This window comes from Desmodus rotundus, chromosome 7, assembly GCF_022682495.2.
Source record: "Desmodus rotundus isolate HL8 chromosome 7, HLdesRot8A.1, whole genome shotgun sequence".
Lineage (NCBI taxonomy): Eukaryota > Metazoa > Chordata > Mammalia > Chiroptera > Phyllostomidae > Desmodus > Desmodus rotundus.
Window position 1 is genome coordinate 94,802,726 of NC_071393.1, and position 20,649 is coordinate 94,823,374.

At 42.7% G+C, this 20,649-nt stretch overlaps 1 protein-coding gene across 2 annotated transcripts in view; it reads right to left on the reverse strand.

Moving 5' to 3' along the window:
* Positions 1–20,649, reverse strand: part of INTS14 (integrator complex subunit 14) — a 38,647-nt gene that overhangs the window by 6,511 nt on the left and 11,487 nt on the right. For both annotated transcript variants that reach the window (XM_053928703.2, XM_053928702.2), the window contains 7 exons: positions 19,813–19,968; positions 18,893–19,011; positions 18,308–18,450; positions 13,058–13,150; positions 10,237–10,381; positions 8,753–8,886; positions 367–485 (listed from right to left, as the gene is read on the reverse strand). In XM_053928703.2, the coding sequence (XP_053784678.1) occupies positions 367–485; positions 8,753–8,886; positions 10,237–10,381; positions 13,058–13,150; positions 18,308–18,450; positions 18,893–19,011; positions 19,813–19,968 (909 nt within the window). The remainder of the gene's footprint in view (positions 1–366; positions 486–8,752; positions 8,887–10,236; positions 10,382–13,057; positions 13,151–18,307; positions 18,451–18,892; positions 19,012–19,812; positions 19,969–20,649) is intronic.

Below are 20,649 nucleotides of genomic sequence, written 5' to 3' on the forward strand. Positions count from 1 at the left end.
TTGTGCGAGGAGGCGCAGTGTGTCTACCTACACCGCCATCTTGGTTCTCCGCTCCATGCTTCTTGTTCGACCTTGGTAAGAGAAAGCTCAGAGCCAAACTGCTCAAATACAAGTATCATTTTGCCTTGGCTTCCTGGCACAATTGTTTCCCCTGTTCCCCTAGGTTTTGTATTGCTCTAAATTTTGTAAAAAATGATTTTGCTGTATACGTTTTTTCCCGTAGGCTACCTCAGATCCTTTTTGGAAATAATAACAAACATTAGAAGTAAATGAATTACTAAGTGTCAAAGGAAAGGAAAATCAAATCAAATGTCTGCTGGCCTGCGGAATCCCTCCTCCTGCCCCAGGGGAAAGCAGCGATGTTACCTGCAGGCCACTGGGTTTGATCCAGACAGTCACATTCTGGGCGTAACTGCGTTTGTTCTTGGGCTGCAGGGGGAATGGACTCTTATTGTCATCCTCACCGTAAGGGTTTTCTTTAGCATCTTAAAAGAAAAAGACATTCTTGAAATGACATCTGGCAAACACAATCAATTACATTTCCAATTAGGCTACAAGCTCTTTCAATCATTCAATCTTCTGTATCCTGTTACTTCTCTTATTAAGAAAATTCATTAGGTTAGGTTGGGGAACTTGTTCTCGATAAAAAGCCACAGATGTAAGAGATCAAACAATCAACTAAGGCTCATGTAAAAAAACAGCTTAATGTTTTCAAAGAAACAAGCTTCAGTGATTTGCTTTATAAATTAAAAGTTAGAGAAGTTAAAACTAATACACACTATACTAATGTGCTATTTAAAAAAATAAACATGCATACTGAAATTCTGTAAGTTTAGTCTAGCGCTCTCCTACAGAACTTTCTGAGATGACAGAATGGCAGCCGCTAGCCCACGTGGCCACTGAACACTTTTGTGTAGCCAGTGTAACTGAGGTACTGAATTTTAAATTTTATTTTAATTAAATAGCCTCAGGTGGCAACTGGATTGACAGCATAGGCACAGGCACTGAAATAATTAAAAAGGAAAATTATATAGAGCCAAATTAAGACAAAGGACAAGGGAAGAAATGTTTTTTGGTGAAACATACCCCACCATATGATGGCTTATTAGTTTACCACTTTCAAGGAATTAAAGCCATATTAGCCACGTGGATAAACAAGGGCTCCTGTTTTCCTGCCTGCTTCCTGATCCAATGAAACTCTGCCACAAACTTATAAAGCATATTTACATCTACTGATCTACTTTATCATTATTATTACCGCCTTCTGGGGTAGACAGAGCAGGAATCATTTCCCAACCAGCCACGGGGCTTCATCCTTGCCCAAATGTTCACATTGAAAACTGGAATTAGCCCAGTTTCTCTAACTGGGTAGGAAGCTTTCTAAACCCTGATTTGGTCACTGATTTAAAGGCTTCACACTGGCCCCAAACTACCTCTATCAGTCCTCCCTCCCAAACCCTCCAAAAAGTACCGACCCACTTTTCCATGGGTGTATTTCCATGAACACCTGTCTCTACATAAACCTTTTGAGTCGGGCCAAGATTCCAGCAGTCCTTTCCCACACAACATGCTCACTTCCAACTTCCCGGCCACTATTTCTGTTATTTCCCCTCCTGGAATGCTCTCCTTCCTCATCCATTTATTCCCTCACTCACGTATTCATTTATTATCTATAATAAGACCCCACTACGTAGCAGGTGCTGTGCTAGGAAGTGTGGCTAGAGAAGCTATTTTTGTGGCCTCAAGAATCTTATAAAAAATGTTTATTAAATCCCAACTATATAACATACACTATACATACACAACTTCTCTCTTTACAGCAGTTGTGGAGGGTAGGTATTATCAGTCCCATTAAAGAGGCGGAAACTGAGGCTCAGAGAGGTTGGACCTCCCAGGTTTTCACAGTGATTCACCTCGACCTGGTGCCAATGCCAACACTTTTTCCACTACTCAGCACGGCTGTTCCTCATCTACCCAAATCTACTCACGTTCTAGGTCCAGCTCCTATTCTGCCTTCGCCATGAAGTTTGTCCCAAGTTTTTCTGGCAGGCAGTGATTTCTCTAGACCCTTCTGTTCTACAGCACTTAGTACTGGTGCCAAACATTCCAACGTGTAGTCATTGCCCATCGTGTACTGTCTCTAACTGTTTAGAACCTGTATGTGGTGACTGGCTTAGCAGACAGAAAACACTGCATTTATGAAAAAAGAACAGGAGGCTTTAGAAATATGAAAACAGAAATTTAAAAATAAATAGTTTCAAGATAAAAGGTGAAAATACTTCCCAGATGGTAGAATAAAAAGAAAGCAATAGAAAAATGGGGAGGAATAGATAAAATTCACACATATACAAACACAAATCATAAATCAATGTTCTAGAAAGGAAGAGGAGAGAATACAGAGAGGAGAAAATCAGAGACATAACTCATATCCCCAGGACTGAAGAGCACGAATTGCCAGATGCGAGGGCCCACTGAGTGCCCGTCGCAGTGGGCGAAGAGATCAACAGCCAGGTACACCGTTCTGGAAGTCCAGAACGGCAGGGACGTGAAGAAGAGCCTGAAGGAGCGCAGAGGAAATACAGGTCAGGTCAGCGTCCCGGAGTCAGCGTGACACTGACTCCCAGTAGCAGCGGCCGAAGCCAGAAAAGACAACAGAGCAATGCTTCCAGACTCCGAGGGAGAACGGTTCCCAACCTAGAACTCCGTATCGAACCAAACTATCCATCAGGTGTCAGGGATGAACTACAGACATTTCCAAATACGCAAGATTTCAAACATTCACTTCCCAGGTACCCTTTTCTCAGGAAGACTCATGAATTAGAAGATCCACAGGAGAGACGTGAAGGGAAGATGCAGAATAACTATGCAACGGGCTGACAGAACAACCAGCCCGTTCATGAAACAAGAGGAAGAAAGGTGACTTTAAGGGGAAAAAAAAGAAACTGACAAAATCCCTGAAGAATGTATTTTAGTTAGGTAGAAATTAGTGATAGGTACTGAGAAAACAGCAAAGATAAAGAAACAAGGGCAGAGGAGGCTGGGAGGCAGCTGGAAGGGAGGGCTGCTCTCGTCTGCTGGGGGCTCCAGCTCTTTCCTGAAAGTCTTGGAGGAATCTCAGTGCCTTTCCAATACTTTCCAGTTTCTTTCTAATTGAGGTTAGAGTACATTTATCTTGCCTATTAGAAAAAAAAGAAAGAAAATAATTTTAAAAAGTAACAACTGGGACAGGGGACAAAAAGTTGCAAAACAGAAGAAATGTAGCTGGCTTAGTTGTAAATAACGTTTACATTACCTTGCAAGGACAGAGGACTGATTTAACCAAAAAGAGTGCTACAACCACACTGCAAGGATAGAGGAAGGAAAAAACGTGCTTTGTGGTTGTAGGTGGGTAAAACTGGTAGTGGCAAGAAAGATAAGCAGTAATTCTTAAATTAAAAAACACCATTTAAAATAAAAAGTCAAGAAACAGCTATACGGTTACTTAGAAATGTAAGTAAATACCAAAAGAAACAAGAGCTGAAAGTGGCTGTTTCTAGGAGCAGAACCAGGAGTAGGAGGGACAGGTGAAAATAATACTGCGTTGCATGCTTTGCTTTGATTAGTAGAAACAGCAGGATCCACCATTGTTATGTGTCTCCTGTGCCAGGCACTTTATACTTATTCCCTCAATAAAGTCTCTCAACAGCCCTCTAAGGCAGGTTTTTTATCAATCCTTACTTGTCACCACAAGGACAACTCCGGCCTCGTCCGACTACTGTGAGGACTCGGTGAGATGACACACTCCACCGTGTCCAGCGCAGCGCCCGGCACAGCGTTCATTCAATAAAAAGCTCCTGCGGCAGACTCTAATAGGGTCCCCTGGGAGTATGTACGCGTGCGCTCAGTGGGAGTGTGTGTGTGGAGGGAGAGAGTGAAAGGAGAGCTTCTGAAGGTGAGACTCTTCAACCGCCGCTGTAAGACAACCATCATGCTTCCCGGGCCTGTTGGAGGCAACCAACACTTCTGTCGTAGCATTAGCACCCGACTTAGTGAAGGTTACTTTGGGTGTTGCTCAAGGTCAAAAGGGACCTTTCCCTGAAATACTTTCCAACTCCAGACAAATACTAATGTGAATGCTGAAGAAATTAGTTTTTCTTACCCAAATGAACTGATACAACGTATTTGAAGCGCTGGAAGCAGAGCTCTTTAACAGATTACTATGAGGAAAAAAAGACTCAGACATTTTAAAAAAAGCACTTGCTAAAGCAAATGCAAAATCTAATTTTTAAACTTGGTATTTGAGGTAAAATGACTTTAGAGAGAGAAGTACTAATTTCCAAGCTACCATATCTTTCCGTCATTTTGTAAAATTTATCTTCTCTGCACACAAACTGCAAAGGATATCCCCATAAAAAGACATATGAAAAACAAAATAATTCAGGTTTTTTAAACCAAAAATCCTGGTATTCTTTTCAAGAAGGAACTCGACAGTCGTATCCTTAATAAGATAGCAGATCCACACTCTTTAAAAGCAAGTAACTGCAAAATGACACGTTTGTATACGTGACATTTGGGCCAGTCTATGGGACCGCACCGGACCCAGTGAGCGCCGCTGCTCTCACTGAAGTCGGTCAGAAACCAGAAAAAGGGGAAAGCCTCAGGTAAAACTCACTAGGCGACACCTTCAACAAACTTTTTAAATTAAAAAAATTACTTGCGGGGGAGAATTGAATGTGGGAGAGGGTAGGCAGGGCAGGGGAGAGTAATGGGGGGAAAATGGAGACAACTGTAATTGAGCAGTTAAAAAAAACTTAGCTCTTATTACCTTCATTGAAAAGAACAGATGCAGAGGGAGGAAAAGAAAAACATAAATATAAGACAGAACAAACAGCAGTTCAATCTTGATGAAGGGCGCCTGCAACAAGCCAAGCGCTGGTAGGCTGGAAGCCAGCTCAGAAAGAAATCTGAACGCTCCTACCTTTGATTACGGACTGGCATCTGTGGTGAGCACTATCCCAACAGTCTAGGTCAGGGGTGGCCGAACTTCTTCTGTAAAGGGCCCCATCGCAAATATTTTAGGCTTTGTGGGTGATGAGGCATCTGTTATAACTACTCACCTTTCCACTGGAGCCGGAGAGCGGCCACAGACCACGTGGAAAGGAATGAATGTGCCTGCGTGGTAACACTTTATCGACAAGACAGGCAGGGGGCCACTCTGACCTGCGGGCCAGGGTCAGCCGACCTCTGATCTAAGTGAAAGGTCAGGAAGGCCATAGCAAGGCCAGAGCAGCGGGTGTGAACACGGGCAGTGAACGTGAGAACGCCACGCAGAGACTACAGGAAGGAGGTGAGGGATCTTTCCGTCCTCACACACGCGCACACATACTTCCTGTGCCACCGTGTTCTCCTTCAATTACCACCTTATTTCTCTCCTCCTGGGGGCCAAACTGTCCTCTCCATTTCCTCTAATCTAATTCATTCCTCCGTTTTCCTCGTATCTAATTCATTCCTCAGCCTACGTCCTGGCCGACCATCTGCGGAAGCCACTTTTATGAGGCCACCAATAATCTCCTAACTGCCAAGATCAAATGACTCTTGATATTTGGTGTCCTCTTCTTCCCTTTTGGTTCCTAGTCCTTCCGGACTCTTCAATCTTTAAAACACTCATTCCACAGTCTCTTTCAGATTAAGTTCTTGAGGTACTCATCATTCTGTTGGTGTTCCTACAAAGGAGCCCAAACCCTCCCACGATTTGGAAACTTTTTCAAATCATGAACTCATCTTCACGGGGGACTTGTTTTTTCCAGAGGAGCCCTTTGCCCTGGGCTGTGGAGGTGTTCCCACAGAGCCACCACACCAGCTTCGGAGAAGAGGCCCTGAGGGTTTCACGGCTTCAGAACCAGTTTTGTTTTCTGAAGCAATGGTTTTAGAGGCCCCCACTTCAGAACGAGCAGGGTCGGTCCCCACGGTGCAGGACTCGGGCTCCAGTTTCTCATAGGAGACGCTTACACTTCTTCATGCCTAGAAAAGTCGGTAGAAAAAATGGGTAGAATTTTTCTTGTCATCCTCTCACGGAGCGGGTAGACCTCCATTCTACATTCTCAGCTTTCCTCATAGATGTCAGTTCTTTGTCTTGTTTGCAACCAAAGTCACGTCTCTTGGCCTGGTGGGACCACGAAACCCCAGCCCCCGGACCCTAGCTCACAAGATGGCAAACTATGGCCTGTTGCCCGTGTTTTACTTAAAGAATAGTGTTTGTATTTTTAAGTGATTGGGAAAAATGTCAAAAGGTATTTTGATATTTCATGAAATATACATGAAAATTATATGAATTCAAATTTTGGTGTCCACAAATAATAAAAGTTTTGGTAACAGTCACTATCATTTATTTACATATTGTGCTATGATGGCAGAGTTCAGTAGTTACGACAGAGGCCATATGGTCTGCGGAGCCTAAATATTTACTATCTCGTCCTTTTTCTGAACAAGTTTGCTGAACCTTGGCCTAGCTCCTAAGGCTTATATTCAGTCAAAATCTTCTCTAGGCTTCAAGGCAGAAGGCATCCTCAGACCTAAACTGACACGCATGCACTCTTGTATGAGCACTGTGCTTTCTTCTTGAGTCTCTTTATGCTCTTGGCTTCTGCGCTGTCTCTTCTACTGATACTTTACCTCTTTCATCTGCCTGTTCCTTCTCATTTTCCTTTACTTGCACCCTTTCCATTGTTCCCAGTAGCTGGTCCTTCCTAGGGGTTTGGTTCTTGTCTTTCTTTTCTTAATCTGTGCAATTTCCTGGAGCTACAGCTCTTAAAGTGTGGTATGGATCACGTGGATTGTAATCATGCGGGCAATGGTAGAACTTCAAGTTCCTGGGCCTGAATCCAGCTCTACTGAGTCAGAATCTCTGTAGGTGGGGTGCAGGAGACAGAATTTTTACACAGGTTTTCCATGTTTATTTTTGTACACAAAAACTCAAATTTCCCTAAGTAATCTCCCTCATTCTCACCATTTTAACTATCAGCCATAGGCTTACAATGAAAAATTATATTTCCAATTTGGCCCTCTCTCCTGAACTCTAGACTCTTATAGGAATTGTCTCTAGGCACCTCCCCCTAAATCACCAGGCATAAACTCATAGGCATAAACTCAACATGCACAAAAGATGCTCTTCTGAATCTACCCTTCTCCTCCGTTCTGTTTTCATTAACAGTACCACCTTCCACCCTGCAGCCCAGGTCAGCAACCTGGGATCATTCTCAGCTCTTCTCTTCCCTTTACTCTACCTTGTAAATATGTTTTGCATGGATCCCATCCTCTCTGTCCCCAGCCACTGCCCCCTGTTCTGGCTTTCACCTTCACATCTCCAGGCGACACCAGCGGAGTCACCTTCAGACTGCAGGGCGCCCTTCCCTTTTCAAGTCCACACCCCACAGTTATCCCTCTAAATGCAAACTTAATACCATTCACTTGGCGCTCAGTTATACTGTACAACACCAGGGGGGCACCAGCACCTAGAATACAGAGTCTCCTAACTGGTGTCTCCACTGTTCTTGTTACGGCCAGAAGGAACTATTACTCCCCTTCAGTGGCTCCCCAATATCTGCAGGACAAAGTCTCAGCTCTTTGCATTTCAGAGGAGGCCTGCCCTGCTCCAGCCACTGCCCACCTGGACCCTACCAGCTGGCCCTCCAGCCCCCGCCCTTACAGTGCGTGCACCAGGGCTCCTTTCTTTCCTGCATGTGCATGTCTGTCCTTCATCGGCTCACCAAATCCCTCTTTTTTCCTTCAAAAGTCGGCTAGGGTGCCTGTCCCCTGTGAAGATTTTCCTGAGTCCTCCAGGCAGAGGTGATCATTCCCTTCTGCAGGCCAGCTTGGACCTTGTGTTGGTCTGTGCTGATTATTCAACTTTCCACTAGACCTTGAGCAACTTCTGCTAACTCTTGTATCTCCTAGACCTGGCACAAAATAGGTTGCTTGGTAGATGTTCCCGAAACTGAAATGGACCCAAATGAGTCAATGATGACTCTACAGTTGGAACCTGTGTACCTAGGCGTACGAAGGCCTCCATCAGGAGTAGGAAAATCAGAAGGAACAGCTTAGGAGGCAAGGGGTGAAACAATGGTTCCTGTAACGAACATCCTGAGCTTGGGACTGTGGCAGCATATCCAGTGGCAAGGTCCAACTGGGAAGTGGAAATGCAATATGCAACTCCAGGGAGAAATCATGCAGGACCAGAGTGACAGGTCTGGGGAATCTGAAGCTATACTGGCTGATGAAATAACCAGGAGACTATGAGCGCAAGAGAAGTAGGCAAAGAAGAACATGATGAGGCAAGAAGACAAGACAACAAGGAAAAGAAAAGTTGCCAACAAAAAAAGGTGGAGTACCAGGAGAATCAACGTTAGGAAAGCCAAGAGAAAACACTTTCAAGACAGAAGGGGATTAAATTATCTAGGAGTAACTGGGAATTACCTGGGTTGAAAATTACACTAAGGAAAATTTACATTAAGGAAAAATAAGTGTATGGAGAGCTGCTTTTCACCTTAAGCAGTTAGAGCATTTATATGTACTTAAAGCAACCGAAATGTTGGTCTCCCCTAAGCTACACAGTTACAAGTTTAAACATCAAACTCTTCTAGGGCTCTCCATCCAGCATCAGACACCACAGCACACCCATAAGGGAGATCACGCAGCTCTCTGACTACACGGTCAGAGCTTAGGACAGCAGAGAGAAGACAAAGTCAAGATAAATAAAATCTGATCTGGCTTATACCTGAAATAGGACCCAGCTGTGCCATTTTCCCTAGCCATGGGAGAGGTTCTGGGCCAGGCTCAAAGAGAGACATCATGAGGTTTGATTTCTTCTTGCTGTCAGCTTGGGAGTAGAGCATTCCATGCCACTCAGGACTAGACGGAGAGAAGATGGAAGATCAGAAGAATACCAAGCCTGTGACTGTCATGTTAAATAAGTCTAACCTGTGTTTTTCTCTTGAGCAACAGGGGTTTCAGCTCTGAAATCAGGTGCATTACTTTTACTAAAGCCACATCCTAAACCTGAAAGTGCATACTGCTGCCCGCTCATATTACCATTCCTCTGGGACATGCATTTTATTCAGTTATGCAGACATGGCACTCAAAAGCAGTCTTAAAGGAGAAAAAAAACCACAAAGTGGGAGGTAGCTGCAGGGGTCGGGGGTGAGGAGTAAGGGCTGCGATCTGTAGGTCTTCCCAGCTGCCTGCCTCAGTCACTCACAGCAGCACCAACACAGAGAAGACCTCGTAACAAAGGGCACAAAGCCATCACCTAGCTCTGCTCCTCCTTCTCAAAGGGCCCCATGTGGTTCTCAAATTCAGAACCAGTACAAGGAGCTTGGGCACCATGAAATGCAGCAAACTGATACCTGAAGAAAAATTGTATTCTTCTTTTTAGACCAGCTAACTAACTCCAGCAGAAATTGAGCCATTTTTCCTCTGAGCTCGCCTAACCTCTTGAAATCTTATACCAGTCTGCCCCAAGTAATGGCCAGAAAATGTTGAGTCCCCTCTTGTTTTCTAACAATAGATATTATAGAAAGGAAAGCAGGTAGTCTTGCAAATTTTGAGACTGCAGTGAATGTGGAAGCCAGAAGGGCTTCCCTCACAGGCAAAGAATACAGCAGAGAGGTTACAAGCTTGGGCTCTGGAGCCAGAATGCATAGGTAAGAATCCTGGCACTTCCAGTTACTAGCTGTGTGACCTCGAGCTAGTTCCTTTACCTCTCTAAGCCTCAGTTTCTCATCTATAGAATGGGGAATATCAATACCTCCTGCACAGTGTTTGTGAGGGATTAAGTTAATATATTTAAAGTGCCTGGAGGAATGCTTGGCATATGGTAAAATGTTCAATCAATTTTATCAGCATCTTTTTTCATTTATTTCTACCTCCTCGTTTTATAGCTAAGTCTGTGAATACTGCGTAAGATCCTATAGTAATTTAGCAGCATTGCTATAACTGAACCTAGGTTTCCTAGGTAGAATAGGAAAGAGGAAAACTTAGATATAATCTAAAACCAATATAGTTAAAAGGCTCATTTTATACTTATTCTAGGGGATCATTTGAAGAGCAGTTTAGAGGGTGATGGTAGGTGGGAAGGGTATGCCAGGGACAGGGAAAGAGTGACAAGGACCTTTCTATTTCTTTCAGAGAAGTCTGGAAAATACTTCATTTTGTAAATTGCTTCTCCCTTTCACTCAACCAAAGGTAAACGAAGTTCCTTACCCTAGCTGAACTATCGCTACCATGCCTTCCACTTTTAGGCTGCCATGGAGCAGGACACAAAAGTTGGGTATTTTGCCTGCAATCTGATTGGCTGAATTTTCATCTTCATTATCATCAGTTATGCCAGTACCCACCTCATCACCTTCTGTGAAAAGAAGAGAAAACAGGTCAGGCTGAGATTTGCTACAAAAACCCCAAATCCCAATGATACTGCTGGCTGTTTCTAGCCTTCAAAGGGAAGTATATGGAGTTATAAAAGGAATATATAACAAGTAAGAAAAACACATATTCTGGTTTTCCTATGTCCATATAAAAATCAGTTTTCACATGCTATATGAATTCCATTGATATGAAACACCCAGAAGAGCCAAACCTATGGAGACAGAGAGGACATTAGTGGTCACCTGGGACAGAGGGAGATGAAGGGTTAGGGGTTTTAAAATTCTGGTTCTAAAATGGACTGTGGTAATGGTTGCACAACTCTGTAAATATACTAAAATTTACTGAACTGTATACTTCGTTTTTTAAAAATATTTTATTTATTTATTTTTAAGAGGGGGAGGGAGGGTGAAAGAGAGGGAAAGAAACATTGACGTGTGAGAGAGAACATCGATTGGTTGCCTCTCGCACACCACCCATCGGGCACCTGGCCTGCAACCCAGGTATGTGCTCCAACTGGGAACTGAACTGGCGACCTTCTGGTTGACAGGCTGGCACTCCATTCCCTGAGCCATACCAGCTGGGGCATGAATTGTATTGGGTGAAGTGTATGGCATGTGAATTATATTTTAGTGAAACTGTTACATAAAAAAAAATCAGTTTTCCAGTTTCTACTGGGATGCTCAGCTATGTGCTCTCTGGGGCTTTCAAGTGCCATCCAAACAGAGCCACAGATTCACAGAGCCGAGAGTATTCTCAACCGAAAGCCTCAGGCAGCACATGGATGGGCGTCCCCCAAAGGTGAGCAGTGTTACTTAATAAATTTCTTTTTTTTTTTTTTTAAAGATTTTGTTTATTTGTTTTTTAGAGAGGGGAAGGGAGGGAGAAAAGAGGGAGAGAAACATCAATGTGTGGTTGCCTCTCATATGCCCCCTACTGGAGACCTGGCCCGCAACCCAGGCATGTACCCTAGACTGGGAATCGAACCAGCGATCCTTTGATTCACAGGCCAGCACTCAACCATTGAGCTACAATAGCCAGGGCATAAATTCCTTGATCTGAATCTCCAATTCCAGTTTCTCTCATACACTCAGCTGACAAATGAATCTTCCTACAACTAACTTCCCTCTGGAACTGTCTGCTCAATCTCATTCAAAGCCTTTCTAATTCAATAGGAAGAATTTGCCCAGTTTAGCTTAACATTCAATAGCCCTTAAAACACAGCTCAATTCTGCCTTCCCACACTTTTCTTTCCACCATTCCCCTACTCAAACTCTTCATTTTGTCCACTTTCTTTCTTGGCAATTTATATGCACATGCAGAATTCCCCTCCCCCCCAAGACCTTAGAAATAAGGGAAACCTGGCTATCAATGTTAACATCAAGAATAACAAGGTAAGAAGGTCAATTACAAACAATAATCACAATAAGCCACCTGTGGGCACATGTCAAGGTTCCGCCTGTGAATGTGTGATGCACGGTTATGGAACACCCAGTTCTACAACGGAGATAACTAGCATAAGGGATGTGATCTGACTTAGTGTGTAGAAACTTGATTGACTATATACACCTCTTAGAGAAAGCCGGTGAATATAAAGTGGATGGTCAGCCTGGAACAGAGAAAAGACGTTTAAGGTGCTAGAGACTAACATTCTCCAGAGAGGAACTGAATTTGGGTTCACAACTTAACAGTTCCTAGAGAGCTTTATTCTCTCTCAGCAATGAAGCCTCACAGGAGGCTGGATTCTTCCAACTATTCAACAGTTTTTACTGTGTATCTACTATGTGCTAGGCACTGGTAGAGAACAGATGTAGTTTCTCCTCTTATAAAGCTATTTTTGACCCTACACTTATCAGGCAACCTCTGAGAATAACTTTGGCTTGCTCACCGTGGTCCTACCAGGAAATGCAGAGCCCTGGATTAGTGACAAAGCATTCTCATCTCTAAAGAGGACTTCTACTGTAAATTAACAAAATACACATGTGTCAATATACTTCCCATAATGTAAAGCAGCAGAAACAGTTTCCTAATATATTAGGTATATTCCATTTTAAAAATCAATTCCATTCAGTAACTATTCCTTTCCCCCAAATTCTGCAAAATGTGCTACCGTATTACTTAACATTTAAAAATAACTTTAAGCCCTGGCTGGTGTGGCTCAGTGGATTGCGCGCCGGCCTGTGAACCAAAGGGTCAGTTTCAATTCCTGGTCAGGACACATGCCTGGGTTGCAGGCCAGACCCCCAGTAGAGGGCGCATGAGAGGCAACCACTCATTGATGTTTCTCTCCCTCTCTTTTTCTTTCTCTTCCCCTCTCTAAAAATAAATAAAATACATAAAAAATAACTTATATATATTATTATTTTAATCCTCACCCTAGGATATGTTTTTTACTGATTTTACAGAGAGATAAAGGGGGGGGGGAGAGAGAGAAACTTCGATATGAGAGAGAAACATTGATCAGCTGCCTCCTGTACATGCCCCAACCGGGGACTGAACCTGCAACCTAGGCACATGCCCTGACCAGGGATTGAATCTGCAACCTGTGTGGTGCGTGGGATGACAGTCCAACAAAGTCACCAAGCCAGGGAAAAAGAGTAACTTTAGATAATAAGATACTTAAGATACTTCATATGTATCACTGAACAGGAAGAGAACTCACCTTTGTTAAGTGCTATAGGTAGGACCAGATGTCTGGACAGAACTGGGGGACTTGAAATATCAGCTATATCAATAAATCCCACTATTTCCAAATCTGAAACGAAGGAATAAACATAGAATTAATTAGTTCTATAGGAAAGTATGCTATTTTCTATGCACTAAATTTCATAAACACAATGTTTAATTTAGGGAATTCAAATATGATGACTAGGAAGGTTATTAGAAGTTTTTCTGGATATCTCTAATAAATTTTCATTTAAGTAGCTCAGAAAATAAGAATAATTGTCTTTACTTAGTGAATTTAAGTTCCGTGACAAATCAGCTAAACTTTTATTTTTATGAGGCTAGATCCCCAGCTAAGACAAAAGCTTAAAGGTCAAATCCCTCTGTATCATCAGGGTTGTTCAAGCCACTAGGGGGCGTTGTAGCCAAACATTTCCACAACAATTCCAAGCAACCATCCTTGCAGGGTAAAGCTATTCTGAGAATAAAATACAAAACCAAGGTAGCAGTCTAAATATGACAACGATTTCTTTGTTTTATTTATAGAGGTCTATTAAAGACCCAAAGTATTTGCTGGAAACCTAAAATAAGTAACCCTAAAATAAAATCTAAAATAAGCAAAACCTAAAATAAAAATTGTAACCCAAAGAACTTTTTTAAAAAAATATATTTATTGATTATGCTATTACAGTTGTCCCATTTCCCCCCCCACTCCACTCCATCCTGCCCACCCCCCCTCCCTCCCACATTCCCCCCCCATAGTTCATGTCCATGGGTCATACTTATAAGTTCTTTGGCTTCTACATTTCCTACACTATTTTTACCCTCCCCCTGTCTATTTTCCACCTATCATCTATGCTACTTATTCTCTGTACCTTTACCCCCCTCTCCCCCTCCCACTCCCTTATTGACAACCCTCATGTTCTAGTTGTTTGCCTAGTTTGCTCTCGTTTTTGTTTTAGGTGTGGTTGTTAATAACTGTGAGTTTGCTGTCATTTTTACTGTTCCTATTTTTGATCTTGTTTTTCCTAGGTAATTCCCTTTAACATTTCATACAACAAGGGCTTGGTGATGATGAGCTTCCTTAACTTGACCTTATCTGAGAAGCACCTTATCTTCCCTTCCATTCTAAATGATAGCTTTGCTGGATACAGTAATCTTGGATGTAGGTCCTTGCATTTAATCTTGGGTAATGTAATTATGATGTGCCTTGGTGTGTTACTCCTTGGGTCCAGCTTCTTTGGGACTCTCTGAGCTTCCTGGACTTCCTGGAAGTCTATTTCCTTTGCCAGATTAGGGAAGTTCTCCTTCATTATTTGTTCAAATAAGTTTTCAATTTTTTGTTCTTCCTCTTCTCCTTCTGGCACCCCTATAATTCGGATGTTGGAACATTTCAAGGTGTCCTGGAGGTTCCTAAGCCTCTCCTCATTTTTCCAAGTTCTGGTTTCTTCATTCTTTTCTGGTTGGATGTTTGTTTCTTCCTTCTGGTCCACACCATTGATTTGAGTCCCAGTTTCCTTCGCATCACTATTGGTTCCCTGTACATTTTCCTTTGTTTCTCTTAGCATAGGCTTCATTTTTTCATCTGTTTTTCGAACAGATTCAACCAAGTCTGTGAGCATCTTGATAACCAGTGTTTTGAACTGTGCATCCGATAGGTTGGCTATCTCTTCCTCGCTTAGTTGTATTTTCTCTGGAGCTTTGAAGTGTTCTGTCATTTGGGCCATTTTTTGTTTGTTTGTTTGTCTTGGCGCGTCTGTTACTTAAAGGGGCGGAGCCTTAGGTGTTCACCGGGGCGGGGTAATGCTGGTCTAGCTGCGCTGTGACGCTGTACATGGGGGAGGGGCTGAGTGGGAGCAATGGCGCTTGCCTCACTCTTCTCCGGCTTTCAATCTTTCACTCCGCTACCCACAATCAAACTGGGCCACTCTGGTGCTGGTTCCCGAGTGGGTGGGCCTGTGCACGCCCTAGGCCCCTGTGGTACTCTCCAACAACCTCTCCTGTGAGGCTGGGAGTCTCTCCTGCTGCCGCCCCAACGCCCACGGGCGTTTTCAATCAGAGGTTTGAGGCTTTATTTCCCCCGTGCTAGAGCCCTGGGTTACGCGGTCTGCTTTGCTCCCCGCCGTTTGTCAGGTTTATCTGTGGGCGAATGTGGTGCCGCGGTGTGCTACCCGCACTCTGCCTGCCCCGCTCTCCACCACTCTGAGTCCGGCCCTCTCTGTTTATCTGTGTGAGAATGTGGGGCCGCAGGGCCTGCTAGTGCTCAGACTGCCTGCGCCGTTTGTCCCACACTCCGCCAGTCTCAGTCCCGCCACAGCCAATGCGAGTCCTCTCCACCCAGGTGCCCGTCTCCACCCCTCCTACCAGTCTGGATGAATGTTTATTTTCTATTTCCTTGGTGTCGGTCCCCCTTGCTGTTCAATTCTCTGTCAGTTCTGGTTGTGTGAGGAGGCGCAGTGTGTCTACCTACGCCGTCATCTTGGTTCTCCCAAAGAACTTTTTAAAAGTTTTTTTTTCTGATTATATAAATAGTATAAAAGCACTCTAGTTGGGTAGCTCAGTTGGTTGGAGCATCATTCCAATATGTCAAGGTTGTGGGTTCGATCCCTGGTCAGGACACATACAAGAGGTAACCAGTGAATGCATAAATAAGTGGAACAGCAAATAGATGTTTTTTTTTTCTCTCTCTCCCTTCCTTTCTCTTTCTCTAAAATAATAAATAAAATTTAAAAAAAGGAAATAGTATAAAAGCTTGGAAACACTAAAAATTGTAAAGAAGAAAAACAAAGGCACTCATTGCTTATCATCAAAGGAAACTTCTATTAATATTTTATTGAATTGCTTTTCAGTCTTCTAGGCATATATACACACTCATATTTTCCAAGCAATTTAAAAAATCAAGCTAATGGCACCACCACCCTGCCCCTGCACAGCTGATCCTCCATGGAGGGTGGAGTCAGTGGTCAGTGGTCACAGCCAGTCCTTGCAGCTGACTGGCCTGGGGAAATCCCTCCCACTGACTTGCCCAAAGCAACCAAGGCTCAACCATAAGAGGAGGGCATACGAAGGGTGAACCTCTGGGTACTCGAGGGGAGGCAGTGCCACTGGACCCTACAGGACACCTTCTACATTAGGCCACACTACCAAGACAGAGTCAAAGCAGCTCTACCTAATACATCGAAACAAACACAGGGAGGCTGACAAAATGAGGAGACAAAGAAACATGGCCCAAATGAAAGAACAGATCAAAACTCCAGAAAAGGAGCTAAACAAAATGGAGATAAGCAATCTATCAGATGCAGAGTTCAAAACACTGGTTATAAGGATGCTCAAGGAACTAAGTAGAGACCCTAACAGCATAAAAAAGATCCAGTCAGAAACGAAGGATACACTAATTGAAGTAAAGAACAATTTACAGGGAAACAACAGTAGAGTGGATGAAGCCGAGAATCAGATCAATGATTTGGAACATAAGGAAGCAAAAAACAACCAATAAGAACGACATGAGGAAAAGAGAATCCAAAAAAGCAAGGATAGTGTAAGCAGCCTGTGGGACAATTTTAAGCAATCCAACATTCACATCATAGAGGTGCCAGAAGGAGAAGAGAAAAAGCAAGAAATTGGAAATCTATTTGAAAAAATAGTGAAAGAAAACTTCCCTAATTTGGTGAAGGAAATTGACATGTAAGTCCAGGAAGCACAGAGTCCCAAACAAGATGGATGCAAAGAGACCCACTCCAAGACACATAATAATTAAAATGACAAAAGTTAAAGAGAAAGAGATGGGAAGGTGGATATGGAAGAATGGGTGAGAAGTGAGGGGATTAAAGGAAGTACAAATAGTCAGTTACAGAATAACCACGGTGATGTACAGTACAGTACAGGAAAGGGAGTAGTCAAAGAACTTAACACGCATGACCCGTGGACATGAACAAGGGTGGGGGGATTGCCTGAGGGTGTGGAGTTGAGGGGTGGTGGGGGGCAAAGAGGGAAAATCAGGACAACGGTAATAGCATAATCAATAAAATATGATTTAGATAAAAGCCTTACAAAATCAAGCTCATGGTAAGTTCACGAAACTTCTAAGACATCAGCAAATCTGTTTCTCTGGAATTTGCCTTTATTACCTTCTTTAGCTGAATAACAAATGAATCAGCATAAGCACCTATATATTTTTCATTTGAGTAGAAAATGGTTTAAATATAAGCTATAACAGAGATCTTGGGCTAAAAGTTTATATAGAAAAGAAAAGATGTATTCAAAGTTACTCATCAAAAAAGGATGGGAAGAAAGTGGATTCTAATTGGTTTGAAGACATGAAAACATTTGACATAGCTTAATACACTTCCGCCGAGGCGCAATGAAAGAGAGATGCCCTACTTCCACACAGCCAGGAACTAAAGGCACAAAAAAATAAAAAGGCTGTGCTTGGCCCTTCACCCTAAGACTCCTAAAAACTGTACACACAAGAATGAAATGAACATTTACTGTGCACTGAATTTTAATCATCTGTTGGTTGATTAACTAGTCAACATCTACTGAGCATCAGACAGCACGCTGGGCACCGAGGGTGCAATGGTGACTGACACAGTGATGGTTTAATGTGTACCCACAACTCAAGGTGTCAACCTTCCAACAGAGGACAACTCTTCTCCCTACTGTTCCTTGTTACTTTTGACTCTTCGCTTTGCCAATCTTAGCTAAGCATAGCACCGGGAATGCGAACCAGGTAAAGGCAGTGGCACACCGCTTTTAGTCATAACATAAGCAGCAGGGCTAGAGAGGTACAGGAAATCAGAGCCGAGACTTTACAGGCCATCACTCACCTAGAGATTCCACTCTCCTAGCCAATGAGAACTAGAGGACGTGACTTGTCCAGGGTCACGCAGGAAGAGTCACTCAGCCCTTCGTATCTGACCTCAGTTATGAAGCAAATCAATCTTAGGATCTACTAAGAATTACCGCAAAGATTTCAATGCTAGTGAATCCGGCCATGATTTCCAACTCCAGTAATTTGTGGTTGTAATTATCTAGGGTTGGAGGTTAATTCATAACCTCACCATCATCACGCAGGACCCCTTATCTGCCACCCTTTAGGCAAGGCATCCTCCTGTCCAAAGTGTGTAACTGATGACAAGAGCACCCTGGTATCAGAATTTACATTTCCCCTCAACTTTCCTGGGTAGAGAGGAGTTAAAGTCAGAAGTTAGGAGAAGTCAGGATAACAGCAAGTTTTCAGAAGAGTTACCTGTGTTAATGACTTTAGGGATCGGGTCGATTTCCTCATCCACAACAAAAGGTTCTGGCCTGGGGAATACCTGCACATCAGCAGTCAGGTGGCCACACTTGAGAACAGCATGGAACGGCGTATATGCCAGATCTATCAGCTTCCTGGAATGTGAAGATTAACTGTTACAGGAAGAGTAATGTACGTACACAATTTTTCAAGTCGTTTTTTTTTTAAGATGCTAAGTTTGTTTTCCTTTTGAATTGCCTCCAAAACAATGTGACCATTTTGAAATACAACAAAATCTGACATTTTTGGCGAGGCAATTTCAATTCTGAAAAGCCCAAAAGCAAGTTAATCTTTGAAACTGCTGAGTCACTGTAGGGAAGTCAGTATCTATAGGCATTACAGATTTACTCATACTTAGTTTAGAAGGAATGAACTTTTTAAAATCACTACTACCAAGCATTTTAGCTGAAAAATGTGAAACTTGGGAAAAATGAAATGACACAATTAGAAATAATAAAATACATATTATTGCTGGATATCAAATTATAATGGGTTGTATGTAAGAAGGCAAAAAAAAAGCGCTAAGTACATACTCACCCAAACATAGACTGTACATTTTTCAAGCACAGGGGGCCATCGATAGTAAAAATCTGCCCCTCGCCATTGTTTAAATCTATGAGACGTTCAAGGCAATCCAAGGAATCAGTGCTCTGAAGCTACAAAGCAAAACCGAGGACTCGTTTAAAGTGGCACAAAATGCCAGATTCTCATCAGCACACCAAAGTCACGCCCATCACAATAACATAGGTAACAAGTATAAAAAAGATGGTTTTTTAGCAAAGCAAGAAGGAAAATAACTATTAATGATTTTGATTCAAGGTTACCAAAGAGGAAATGTCATATGAAATGATACCAGTAGAGCTATTTCATTTGGATGTCATTTTGCAAGGATTCTCAGAGGTGACCACAGTTGGTATTTGCACAGAATCTTTCCTCCAAAGTGTTTCTAACATCTTTTGGTAAGTACCATTATTATCTACGTTTTACAGATTAAAAAAACAAACAGAGATGAAGATTAGGTTAAAAAACTTTCCTGAGTAAATGGGAAAACCAGGAAGTAGAATTTAATAGAACATGCATCAGAGTAATGTTACTTTACCAAAAAATCAAAGCATACGTCTGTCAATATTTCTGGTGGATTGGATTTAAGAATTCCTATGAGGGAAATATCCAAAACCAAAGAGAACATTTCAGCATCTGAACACTCTTTGTGGGAAGTGAGATGAGTAACAACTCTAGCTCTATTTCCTAAGATGGGGCAATACTTTGAACTTTCAAAGGGCATTTGACATCTAGAGTCTTTTCAAAAATAATTAGTGACCAGTCTCAGCTGAAACCAGTGCATTCCATGTCACGGTCTCTGCAATACAACACTAATGGAATAAACACACTGACAAATAAACTGAGTCCTAAAATGTATCTAACCAAACTAAAAAGAACTTGCTAAAAAGCATTACCTCGTCCAAATTGGCCATGCACATGATGTATAACTTAGATGGGAAAGGAAAAGGTAGTGGGAACCTGTTGCTCTCACTCCGTTGACTGTGAGTGGCGAGGGAATGCCGCAGGGACCCTCTACCAATGCCAAGACAGCCATCGGTCACCAGGACAACCTGTTTGCAAAAATGGAGAGAAGGCTTGTACATAAAATAACACAGTCATTTAAAGCAGTCTCATTGAACAATTTCATTTCACTCTGGTTGCATTTACACCCAAAAACCTACCTCTGCAAAGATAAGAGCAACAATGTGAATACATCTCAAAACAATCTGTCCAGCGAAAGATGACCGACATACACGGTGTAATTCTATCTACATGAGGTTCTAGAACAGGTAACACAAAGCCAAGACAAACCAAACAGGGGTTGTGGGCACGGGGGTGCTGACCAGAAGGGTGTAGGACACTCTGCGGGGTAACGGCAATGCTGCGGCAGGGTGCGCGCTTGTCGACACTCAGTGAGCTCTGCACTGAAGATCCATGCATTCACTGTATTTTATCTAATTGAACCTTTAAGAACACACCTCCCTATGGACACTTAAAAAAGGACAGAAACATTCATAACTAATTCTTAAGTTAATTGTATTAAAACCAGACTCCTATCTCTTAGATGAGGCAGCAACCTGAGGAACCGATGTGAAAAACACCACGAGGGCCAGTCATACATGTCCCGAGAAAGTGCCAGCACAGAAACATGAACCTTGACACTTGATTTTCAAAGACGACAAACTCTACCCCTGGTCAACTGGAATGGCAACTGCTTAAAAAATATATTTATAGATGCCATTTAATTAATT